Here is a 13,457-nt window from a genome sequence, read left to right on the forward strand (position 1 = left end):
CACAATTTTCTCACCGAAACCTGCCGGTTGACATGTGGTAGAGAACCATGTTCGCTTGACCGCTCTGTTCCATAGTAAAGCTTCACCTTCGGGAATGTAAACAATAAACACCAGCTGTGTTTGTGTTAAAGGCAGCCGCAATACACCGCTTCCCACCTACATCTTTCTTCTTTGACGTCTCCATTATTAATTGAACAAATTGCAAAAGATTCAGCAACACAGATGTCCAGAATACTGTGTAATTATGCGATTAAAGCAGACTACTTATAGCTGGGATTGGGCTGGAACAAAATGTCCGATACATACGCGTCATTATACTGACGTTTTCAACAGGATACTTCGCGCAAAATTTTAAATTGCAATTTAGTAAACTAAAAAGGCCGTATTGGCATGTGTTGCAATGTTAATATTTCATCATTGATATATAAACTATCAGACTGCGTGGTTGGTAGTAGTGGGTTTCAGTAGGCCTTTAAATGTAACTTTCACTATGTAAAGCGCTTTGAGTCACTAGAGAAAAGCGCTATATAAATATAATTCACTTCATTATAAGGACTTAATCATGACTAATCATGATCATCGTCGGGACCCAGGATGGACCGCTCGCCTGTATCGGTTGGGGACATCTCTACGCTGCTGATCCGCCTCCGCTTGAGATGGTTTCCTGTGGACGGGACTCTGGCTGCTGTCTTGGATCCACTTTGAACTGAACTCTCGCGGCTGTGTTGGAGCCACTATGGATTGAACTTTCACAGTATCATGTTAGACCCGCTCGACATCCATTGCTTTCGGTCCCCTAGGGGGGGGGGGGTTGCCCACATCTGAGGTCCTCTCCAAGGTTTCTCATAGTCAGCATTGTCACTGGCGTCCCACTGGAGGTGAATTCTCCCTGCCCCACTGGGTGTGAGTTTTCCTTGCCCTTTTGTGGGTTCTTCCGAGGATGTTGTAGTCGTAATGATTTGTGCAGCCCTTTGAGACATTTGTGATTTGGGGCTATATAAATAAACATTGATTGATTGATCAATTAATCATGACTATTTAAGAGCCAATATGCTTGACACTCAGCATCAAGGGTTGGACTTGGGGGTTAAATCATCAAAAATTATTCCCGGGCGTGGCCACCGCTGCTGCTCACTGCTCCCCTCACCTCTTAGCTGATAAAGGGTGATGGGTCAAATGTGAAGTGAAGTATATTTATATAGCGCTTTTCTCAAGTGACTCAAAGCGCTTTACATAGTGACACCCAATATCTAAGTTACATTTAAACCAGTGTGGGTGGGCACTGGGAGCAGGTGGGTAAAGTGTCTTGCCCAAGGACACAACGGCAGTGACTAGGATGGCAGAAGCGGGAATCGAACCTGCAACCCTCAAGTTGCTGGCACAGCCCACTCTACCAACCGAGCTATGCAGAGAATAATTTCGCCACACCTAGTGTGTGTGTGACAATCACGGGTACTTTAACTTTAACGTAAATATTGTCTTTTTTTCATTTCCATCTGTTGTCTTCTTGCAGGCATTGAAAAAAAGTATGTGTGCGACAACTTTGGCGAGCAAGGCATCACGGTGGGCTGCTGGGACACGTACAGACACGACATCGACTGCCAGTGGATCGACATCACCGACATCCAGCCCGGCGATTACGTGTTCCAGGTGGGTTCACTTCTTCATCCAAATAATACACCGTCCACAGCAGGGTCTCCTGTGTGGAGGGCAGGGAAAATGTTCATTTTTTGTGCTAATTTTTTGCCACTTTATCAGTCAATCAATGTTTATTTATATAGCCCGAAATCACAAGTGTCTCAAAGGGCTGCACAAGCCACAACGACATCCTCGGTTCAGAGTCCACATAAGGGCAAGGAAAAACTCACAACCCTGTGGGATGTCAATGTGAATGACTATGAGAAACCTTGGAGAGGACCGCAGATGTGGGTGACCCCCCCCCTTCCCCATCTAGGGAGACCAGTGCAATGGATGTCGAGTGGGTCTAGCATAATATTGTGAAAGTCTAGTCCATAGTGGATCTAACATAATAGTGAAAGTCCAGTCCATAGTGAATCCAACATAATAGTGAAAGTCCAGTCCATAGTGGATCTAACATAATAGTGAAAGTCCAGTCCATAGTGGATCTAACATAATAGTAAGAGTCCAGTCCATAGTGGATCTAACATAATAGTGAGAGTCCAGTCCATAGTGGATCTAACATAATAGTGAGAGTCCAGTCCATAGTGGATCTGACATAATAGTGAAAGTCCAGTCCATAGTGGATCTAACATAATATTGTGAAAGTCCAGTCCATGGTGGATCTAACATACTAGTGAGAGTCCAGTCCATAGTGGATCTAACATAATATTGTGAAAGTCCAGTCCATAGTGGATCTAACATAATATTGAGAGTCCAGTCCATAGTGGATCTAACATAATAGTGAAAGTCCAGTCCATAGTGGATCTAACATAATAGTGAGAGTCCAGTCCATAGTGGATCTAACATAATAGTGAGAGTCCAGTCCATAGTGGATCTAACATAAGAGTGTGAGAGTCCAGTCCATAGTGGATCTAACATAAGAGTGTGAGAGTCCAGTCCAAAGTGGATCTAACATAATAGTGAAAGTCCAGTCCATAGTGGATCTAACATAATAGTGGGATTCCAGTCCATAGTGGATCTAACATAATAGTGAAAGTCCAGTCCATAGTGGATCTAACATAATAGTGAAAGTCCAGTCCATATTGGATCCAACATAATAGTGGGATTCCAGTCCATAGTGGATCTAACATAATAGTGAAAGTCCAGTCCATAGTGGATCTAACATGATAGTGAGAGTCCAGTCCATAGTGGATCTAACATAATAGTGGTCGGGGTGTATCCCTTTATGGTGGATGCCTGTGCGTGACTTAGTCTACTGTCACCACACCATCCTTGACAGATCCGGGTCAGGGTCCAGTGGCATTGTGTCCAAGACGACCGGGGACCTTTTTCTGCTGCAGCCTTCTTTCGCCTTTGTGGTAGTTCTTAAATCTACCGTCTCCCGCCTGCTCCGCCGTTGAGGTCTTCAAGTAGACATGTTTAAACAATGTGACTTATATGTGTTGTCAAAATAATTAGATACATTTTGTAAAGTTCTTAATAGTAATTGAATTGTATTTGTTTACAGATTATAATCAATCCAAACTATGAGGTGCCAGAGTCCGACTACAGCAACAACATCTTGAAATGTAGCTGCCGATATGACGGCCATCGTGTGTGGATGTACAACTGTCACAATGGTAAGACCCGCACCTAATGATCCATCCATCCGTCCATTTTATACCGCTTGTCCCTTTCGGGGTTGCGGGGGTGCTGGAGCCTATCCCAGCTGCACATGGGCAGAAGGCGGTGTACATCCTGGACATGTCGCCACCTCATCACAGGGCCAACACAGATAGACAACATTCACACACTAGGGACCATTTAGTGTTGCCAATCAACCTATCCACAGGTGCATGTTTTTGGAGGTGGGAGGGGCCTATCTCTAGGTGCATGTCTTTGGAGGTGGGAGGGGCCTATCCCCAGGTGCATGTCTTTGGAGGTGGGAGGGGCCTAACCCCAGGTGCATGTCTTTGGAGGTGGGAGGGGCTTATCCCCAGGTGCATGTCTTTGGAGGTGGGAGGGGCCTATCCACAGGTCCATGTCTTTGGAGGTAGGAGGGGCCTATCCCCAGATACCTGTCCTTGGAGGTAGGAGGAGCTTATCCCTAGGTGGATGTATTTAGAGGTGGGAGGGGCCTATCCCCAGATACCTGTCCTTGGAGGTGGGAGGGGCCTATCCACAGGTGCATGTCTTTGGAGGTGGGAGGAACTATCCCCAGGTGCATGTCTTTGGAGGTGGGAGGGGCCTATCCACAGGTGCATGTCTTTGGAGGTGGGAGGGGCCTAACCCCAGGTGCATGTCTTTGGAGGTGGGAGGGGCTTATCCCCAGGTGCATGTCTTTGGAGGTGGGAGGGGCCTATCCACAGGTCCATGTCTTTGGAGGTAGGAGGGGCCTATCCCCAGATACCTGTCCTTGGAGGTAGGAGGAGCTTATCCCTAGGTGGATGTATTTAGAGGTGGGAGGGGCCTGTCCCCAGATACCTGTCCTTGGAGGTGGGAGGGGCCTATCCACAGGTGCATGTCTTTGGAGGTGGGAGGAACTATCCCAGGTGCATGTCTTTGGAGGTGGGAGGGGCCTATCCCCAGGTGCATGTCTTTGGAGGTGGGAGGAACTATCCCCAGGTGCATGTCTTTGGAGGTGGGAGGGGCCTATCCACAGGTGCATGTCTTTGGAGGTGGGAGGGGCCTATCCACAGGTGCATGTCATTGTAGGTGGGAGGGGCCTATCCACAGGTGCATGTCATTGTAGGTGGGAGGGGCCTATCCACAGGTGCATATCTTTGGAGGTGGGAGGGGCCTATCCTAGGTGCATGTCATTGTAGGTGGGAGGGGCCTATCCACAGGTGAATGTCTTTGTAGGTGGGATGGGCCTATCCACAGGTGCATGTCTCTGTAGGTGGGAGGGGCCTATCCCTAGGTGCATGTCTTTGGAGGTGGGAGGGGCCTATCCCCTTTGTGGGTGGAGGCAGGGGCACTTAGCATACACCCACAGATAAGATCAGCCTGGTAACATAAAGGCAAGGTAAGAACCTGGAAGGATCCAACTATTCTGGGGTTCTCTTGATGGTCTTCATGTGACGGTGCTAAACCTGGGTCTATGTGTGGCCTTGCCAGGTGGATCTTTGAGCATTGAGACGGAGCAGACTTCTCCGGGCCTCCTCAACAATCAGGTCACCCACAGGTAAAAAGCCACCACTCGCCCACAGGGAGACCCTACGGATGCCCACAGTTTGGACACATCTGCAGTCCCCACGGTTTGCAGCTCCACTTTCCCACGGAGCCTGCAAGCCAGCACTAAAAAAATGACTTGAGTGTTTATCAGGGAACATTTTTTATAAAACTGTGTGTAACTGAAGACCCTCCACTGGGGGTGACGGTGGTCAAACTTCGATTTAATGGCGTGCTGAAAAAAAAAAGGGCTTTAGGCTTCCAGGCTTTGACTGACGTGTTTAAAAAGTATATAGACACTGAAAATACCGGGCTTGTGCAAACCAAACAAGCATCGGTGATTCCATATGAGTTGGGAAATTGTGTTAGATGTAAATATAAACGGAATACAATGATTTACAAATCATTTTCAACCCATATTCAGTTGAATATGCTACAAAGACAACATATTTGATGTTCAAACTCATAAACATTTTGTTGTTGATGCAAATAATCATTAACTTTAGAATTTGAAGTTGGGAAAGGTGGCAACAAATACTGATAAAGTTGAGGAATGCTCATCAAACACTTATTTGGAACATCCCACAGGTGTGCAGGCTAATTGGGAACAGGTGGGTGCCATGATTGGGTATAAAAAAGAGCTTCCCAAAAAAATGCTCAGTCTTTCACAAGAAAGGATGGGGCGAGGTACACCCCTTTGTCCACAACTGCGTGAGCAAATAGTCAAACATTTTAAGAACAACGTTTCTCAAAGTGCAATTGCAAGAAATTTAGGGATTTCAACATCTACGGTCCATAATATCATCAAAAGGTTCAGAGAATCTGGAGAAATCACTCCACGTAAGCGGCATGGCCGATAACCAACATTGAATGACCGTGACCTTCGATCCCTCGGACGGCACTGTCTCATAAACCGACATCAATCTCTAAAATATATCACCACGTGGGCTCAGGAACACTTCAGAAAACCACTGTCACTAAATACAGTTTGTTGCTACATCTGTAAGTGCAAGTTAAAACTCTACAATGCAAATTAAAAGCCATTTATCAACAACACCCAGAAAAGCCGCCGGCTTCTCTGGGCCCGAGATCATCTAAGATGGACTGATGCAAAGTGGAAAAGTGTTCTGTGGTCTGACGAGTCCACATTTCAAATTGTTTTTGGAAATATTTGACATCGTGTCATCCGGACCAAAGGGGAAGCAAAAAATCCAGACTGTTTTCGACAGAAAGTTCAAAAGCCAGCATCTATGATAGTATGGGGGTGCATTAGTGCCCAAGACATGGGTAACTTACACATCTGTGAAGGCACCATTAATGCTGAAAGGTACATACAGGTTTTGGAACAACATATGCTGCCATCTAAGCGCCATCTTTTTCATGGACGCCCCTGCTTATTTCAGCAAGACAATGCCAAGCCACATTCAGCACGTGTTACAACAGTGTGGCTTCGTGAAAAAAGAGTGCGGGTACTTTCCTGGCCCCCCGCCAGTCCATACCTGTCTCCCATCGAAAATGTGTGGCGCATTATGAAGCGTAAAATACGACAGCAGAGACCCTGGACTGTTGAACGACTGAAGCTCTACATAAAACAAGAATGGGAAAGAATTCCACTTTCAAAGCTTCAACAATTAGTTTCCTCAGTTCCCAAACGTTTATCGAGTGTTGTTAAAAGAAAAGGTGATGTAACACAGTGGTGAACATGCCCTTTCCCAACTACTTTGGCACGTGTTGCAGCCATGAAATTCTAAGTTAATTATTATTTGCAAAAAAATTAAGTTTATGAGTTTGAACATCAAATATGTTGTCTTTGTAGTGCATTCAACTGAATATGGGTTGAAAATGATTTTCAAATCTTTGTATTCTGTTTATATTTACATCTAACACAATTTCCCAACTCATATGGAAACAGGGTTTGTAGTTCAAAGTTGCCAAAGCCAATCTATTCCTTTTCTTGTCTTCGTTTTCTTTTTTTTTCTTTGTGCAGCCATGGAATATGACAGATCCGCCTACATACACAAATTGGACAAAAGTATAGGGACGGCTGGCCATTGCACAACAGGAGCTAAAAATAGAAAAAATCAAATTGCTGTCCACCGCTGTGAAAACTCTACAAAATGTTGGCGTCCGTGGGAATTGTTGCTCATTTGTGAAGTCAAAAAATCGCGACTCTATTTTAGCAACAGGTTTTTACTTTTCCCCCCCCCCCCCAAATGCTTTTGTACAATGGTGTGTGTGACCTCCATGTTGTTGTACTTTGTATTACGGTGCTACCAACCTGGCCCTCTGTTTTCTGAGGGTGCAGTACGTGTTGTAAGTGTGTATGCCAACTGTGTACTTGAAGTCAGCATAAGAAAAGTGTGTTAAAGTATAATAAAGTTACAGAGCAAACAAAACACACAAACACGCTCTTGATCCGGCTTTCATTTCTGATTTTCTTGTTAGAGACTTCCTCTTATTGTCATTCAAATGTGAACTTTACAATACAAATAAGAACATAATTTTGTTGCATTAGCTCGTTGAAGTGCAGGATAAAAGAGCAATAAGATGCAGATATAAATAAATAGATTACAGATAAATATATTGCACTTTTGCATATGCATCCACATTTATGGATGTATGTTATATTCTCTTTGTATTCCAGCAACGTAATCCATTTTGGGGGGGAATTGAGGGGGTTATTATGATGCGTTCAAGAGTCTTATGGCCTGAGGGAAGAAAGCTGTTTCAGAACCTGGAGGTTCTGCTACAGAGGCTGTGGAACCTCTTTCGCGAGTCCAGCAGTGAAAACAGTCCTTGGTGGAGGTGTATTATTATATTGTTATTATGTATATATTATTTATATATATCTTTATTAATTATTTCTTAAATTATATTATTTGAAAATGATAGTTGCTAGACTATGTGTGTGTGTATATATATATATATATATATATATATATATATATATATATATATATATATATATATATATATATATATATATATATACATAATGTCTATATTTATGTATGTATGTATATATATACATATATATGTATGTATGTATATATATATGTATACATTGAAGGTATGTGAAGGGCTACGTGAGATTTTTTTTAAATATTCTAAAAAATAGCAACAATTCAGAAATCCTTTATAAATATGTTTATTGAATAATATTTCAACAATATATGAATGTAAGTTCATAAACTGTGAAAAGAAATGCAACAATGCAATATTCAGTGTTGACAGCTAGATTTTTTGTGGACATGTTCCATAAATATTGATGTTAAAGATTTCATTTTTTGTGAAGAAATGTTTAGAATTAAGTTCATGAATCCAGATGGATCTCTAGTACAATCTCCAAAGAGGGAATTTTTTTAAGTTGATGATTACTTTTATGTGTAGAATTTTTATTTATAATTAAATCATTTGTTTATTTTTCAACAAGTTTTTAGTTATTTTTTAATCTTTTTTTTCCAAATAGTTCAAGAAAGACCACTACAAATGAGCAATATTTTGCACTGTTATACAATTTAATAAATCAGAAACTGATGACATAGTGCTGTATTTTACTTCTTTATCTCTTTTTTTTTTCCACCAAAAATGCTTTGCTCTGATTAGGGGAAACTTGAATTAAAAACAATGTACACAGGGGGTAAATCACTGAAAAAAGGATGAGAACTACTGTTTTATAGGTTTAAAATGAATCCTCATGCTTGACGTCGAAGTGGAACAAGGTCTATAAAAAAAAGGTACACGCCTGACCTCTAGTGGCTGGACAGGAATACTACATGTCTAGACGAGTATATAGGTGAATAACCGAATTCATTTACTTAACCGGACAGGAATCGTACATGTTGTCCCTCTTGGAAATGTAGTGAAAAAGCAGAAACTTATTGATCTTACTTCTTTTAACATTTTTCTCAAATGCACCTGAAGGACCCTCTACTCCCTAAAAGTGTTCTGAGTTGTCTACACATAACCTGACTGGCTGACAGCATTTGAGAGATTACCACATTTTTTCTCATGATCAGAGGGACATTTTTTTGGAATTCTGGGTCCCCTGAAAGAATACTGCTGTGGGCCCCTCTGCTCCTTTAATTGTCACCGTCAATATTCTTGTTTTTTAGTGTTCTTGACTGTCCCCAGTGTAATACACCCCTTTTTTTTTTCAATTAACCACTTAACAAGTTTGAGTATTATGTAAACTATGTATTATTAGTTGTCATAATTGCAGCTGCGATTGCAAATGAAGTTTTTTACAAATAAGTACAGTGGGTATTTATTATTTATATCTAAAATATTAAAGGCCTACTGAAACCCACTACTACCAGTCTGATAGTTTATATATCAATGATGAAATATTAACATTGCAACACATGCCAATACGGCCTTTTTACTTTACTAAATTACAATTTTAAATTTCCCGCGGAAGTATCATGCTAAAATGTAGCAGTATGATGACACGTGCGCGTGACGTCATTGTAGAAGACATTTTGTTCCATCACTGTTCACAGCTATAAGTCATCTCTTTTCTTCGCATAATTCCACGGTATTCTGGAATTTGTGTGGCTGAATCTTTTGCAATTTGTTCAATTAATAATGGAGACGTCAAAGAAGAAAGCTGTAGGTGGGAAGCAGTGTATTGCGGCCGCCTTTAGCAACACAAACACAGCCGGTGTTTCCTTGTTTACATTCCCGAAAGATGACGGTGACGCTTTACTATGGAACAGAGTGGTCAAGCGAACATGGTTCCATACCACATGTCAACCGGCAGGTTTCGGTGAGAAAATGGTGGTAATAAGTTGGCTCTTACCATAGACATGAGCGGAGAGCTTGCGTCGTTCCTCCTGCACCTGTCAAAGAGGCAGCTGCGGATTCTCTTGCCTCCTCCCAACGGCCGCCCCTGACCGTCGGATGCTTCCACCGTGGAGGAAGCATCGGCTGCCTTTGCCTCGTCGAGAAACATGGCTTCCCTCAGAGGGACTGGCGGTCACCACACCTGTGGCCACACCCCTTTGACTTTCAGGTTGGACAGGTACGACCATATAATCTCACTTAAACACTAGTAACACAATAAGCAGATAATGGATTTTCCAGAATTATCCTAGTAAATGTGTCTTATAACATCTGAATCGCTCTGTCGTCTATTTTTTTTTCTAGTCCTTCACTATCACTTTCCTCATCCACGAAAAATAATGCAGAACTAACCTATTCTTGGACGTGTTCGCACCAAAGCTTCACTTTGCCAGACTGAAATTATTTTTAAACCAATTAAAAGTCACTATAAACTGTCCAATGTGAGTGTGAATGTTGTCTATCTGTGTTGGCCCTGCGATGAGGTAGCGACTTGTCCAGGGTGTACCCCGCCTTCCGCCCGGTTGTAGCTGAGATAGGCGCCAGCGCCCCCCGCGACCCCAAAAGGGAATAAGCGGTAGAAATGGATATAAACTGTCCAAAATTCTAAATATTGTTTTAAACTTTTTTGTTGTCAGCTATTATGATGTATTTTTATTTTGTATATGTTATGTTTACTAAGGGGGTGTGACGTCAACGGACACCAGAGGGCAGTAATGTTCATAAATGTATTATATATATATATATATATATATATATATATATATATAGTCAATGTATATATAATCATAAACAATACTACTGAACTATATAATGGAGTGTGACAAAATCCATGAGTGTATGTGTGGGACTATGTGTGTAGATTAGCTGAAGTGTGTGTTACCAAGTCTTGACGAGAGCGAACAAAGCAGTCCATGGGGGCAAGGCAGGTAATCCGGGGCAAGAGAGAGGCGTCAAGAGTCCAGGGGCAAGCGAGGAGTCAAAAAACGAGGGAGGCAGTCGAAATCCAGGGCAACTGAAGGAAAACACTGCTGAAACACGGGAGAAGACAAAGGACACATCAAGCCACGGAGAGGAAACAAAAATAGAGCATAAAGCTTCGCTTACGGTTCACCATATGAGAACAAAGTGCCCGTGAGGAGTCCACTGGTCTTTTAAGCAGCTCACCGTCATCAATTCCAGGTGTGTAGAAAGGCAATGGTCTGCAGGCTTGTAGCTGCGTGGGCGTGCTGCTCTCAGCGCGAGCAGGGGCGTGTCCGAGCGTGCTGTCAGCTGAGAGAGCGCGTGTGGGCGTGGCCCGCGGTGCGCTCGTCATGAGGCACAGATGAGGACGCATTGGAACGCGCCCTGGCCGTGACAATATTGATACGAAAACAAATAACATTGACAACAAATCTTATAAACTTTTTATATTTTGGCTGTTAAATGTCCCACTAAAACCACATTGAACACATGATGATTACGTAACTGTCAGATGCTTATTATTAGTCTTTGTAATTACTTATAATTATAATTAGTCCTTATGAGCATCTTTCAAAGGTTAATCAGATAGATCTACAAACTGAGGTTTACTTCCATCTGCTCCAGTGTTTGCTGTGATGTATTATTTACAAAAATATGTGAGTGTTTGGCACAAAATAGATCCAGCTGCAAACACTTTCACACTTTGGTAAAAATCCGGATTCCAGCCGTGCCTCAACACCCTTGGGTGTGGAGCACAGACGAACTTGACATATTGTTTCTGGAATCTTCTTCCATGACATCATCACCACGATGTTTGAAACGTTGCATTTCTTTATCTTCCATTTGACGTTGTAAATCTTTTGGCCTTTTTTTTTTTTTAGCCAATCAACTATTCTTGTATGCAGGTCCTCAGGGAGTTTTTTGCCGCGTGGAACTACCAAGGTGTAAGTGAAGTCATTCAACACACCATATAGGTGTAAGAGAAGTCATTGAACACACCATGTAGGTGTAATAGCAGTCATTGAACGCACCATATAGGTTTAAGAGCAGTCATTGAAAGCACCATGTAGGTATAAGAGCAGTCATTGAACACACCATGTAAGTGTAAGAGCAGACATTAAACGCACCATATAGGTTTAAGAGCAGTCATTGAACACACCATATAGGTGTAAGAGCAGTCATTGAACACACCATGTAAGTGTAAGAGCCGTCATTGAACAAACCATATAGATGTAAGACCAGTCATTGAACGCACCATGTAGGTGTAAGACCAGTCATTGAACGCACCATGTAGGTGTAAGACCAGTCATTGAACCCACTATATAGGTGTAAGAGCAGTCATTGAACACACCATATAGGTGTATAAGCAGTCAGTCATTGAACACACCATATAGGTATAAGAGCAGTCATTGAACACACCGTATAGGTGTAAGAGCAGTCATTGAACACACCATATAGGTGTAAGAGCAGTCATTGAACACACCATATAGGTGTATAAGGAGTCAGTCATTGAACACACCATATAGGTGTAAGAGCAGTCATTGAACACACCGTATAGGTGTAAGAGCAGTCATTGAACACACCATATAGGCGTAAGAGCAGTCATTGAACACACCATATAGGCGTAAGAGCAGTCATTGAACACACCATATAGGTGTAAGAGCAGTCATTAAACGCACCATATAGGTGTAAGAGCAGTCATTGAACACCATATAGGTGTAAGAGCAGTCATTAAACGCACCATATAGGTGTAAGAGCAGTCATTGAACACACCATATAGGTGTAAGAGCAGTCAGTCATTGAAAACACCATATAGGCGTAAGAGCAGTCATTGAACACACCATATAGGCGTAAGAGCAGTCATTGAACACACCATATAGGCGTAAGAGCAGTCACTGAACACACCATGAAGGTGTAAGAGCAGTCAGTCATTGAACACACCATGAAGGTGTAAGAGCAGTCATTGAACACACCATATAGGTGTATAAGCAGTCAGTCATTGAACACACCATAAAGGTGTAAGAGCAGTCAGTCATTGAACACACCATATAGGTGTATAAGCAGTCAGTCATTGAACACACCATAAAGGTGTAAGAGCAGTCAGTCATTGAACACACCATAAAGGTGTAAGAGCAGTCAGTCATTGGACACACCATAAAGGTGTAAGAGCAGTCAGTCATTGAACACACCATATGTGTAGGAGCAGTCAATGAACACACCATATAAGTGTTGGAACAATCAATGAACACACCATATAGGTGTTGGAGCAGTCATTGAACACACTGTATGGGTTTAAGCGCAGTCATTGAACACACCATATAGGTGTAAGAGCAGTCATTGAACACACCATATTCAGACAGGAGTCACATGACACCAGGTAGACTAATTGGCTCTAATTAGGACATTTTCCCCTCCAGTAGTGTTGTTGCAACGCGTCCATCGCCACTCCGCACTGGAAATTTTGCGGCTTCATCCTGTTACGGTTTTAAAAATGTATTCATAACACAGTTTCTCACCGTTTTCACTGGGGCCTAGTCTGGGGTGGGGAAAAAACCTCCATGCCATGGGAGGGGGGGAAGGGGTTGGAGTGGGGCTCTGGAGGTTGACTGCTGCTATAAAGCGCTGCCAGCCGTCCATCATTCCAAGGGGGAATCAAGCAGTGGTGAAGGCGTGGGGTGGGTGTGTGTGTGTTTATGCCCATTGTCTTGGGTGTGTTGATGTAGTGTCTATAGGCCTGGAGCCGTTCTGCATGCAAGCAAAAGTTTGATTCCAGGTGTCATTGAGGGCGGACGGAGGTAGAAAAGGTTCCATCAGGGCAATCAGGCTCCCCAGAACCTATTTTCCTCGTCGAGAGTCCAGCT

General features: G+C 42.7%; 1 protein-coding gene across 1 annotated transcript in view; it reads left to right on the plus strand.

Moving 5' to 3' along the window:
* Positions 1-7,195, plus strand: part of loxl2b (lysyl oxidase-like 2b) — an 84,207-nt gene extending 77,012 nt beyond the window's left edge. Inside the window, 3 exon segments of the mRNA XM_061906961.1 lie at positions 1,514-1,650; positions 3,149-3,260; positions 4,738-7,195. Coding sequence (XP_061762945.1) covers positions 1,514-1,650; positions 3,149-3,260; positions 4,738-4,808 — 320 coding nt within the window. The 3' untranslated portion in view covers positions 4,809-7,195.
* Positions 7,196-13,457: the final 6,262 nt, after the last annotated feature.

Source organism: Nerophis ophidion, linkage group LG07, assembly GCF_033978795.1.
Source record: "Nerophis ophidion isolate RoL-2023_Sa linkage group LG07, RoL_Noph_v1.0, whole genome shotgun sequence".
NCBI lineage: Eukaryota > Metazoa > Chordata > Actinopteri > Syngnathiformes > Syngnathidae > Nerophis > Nerophis ophidion.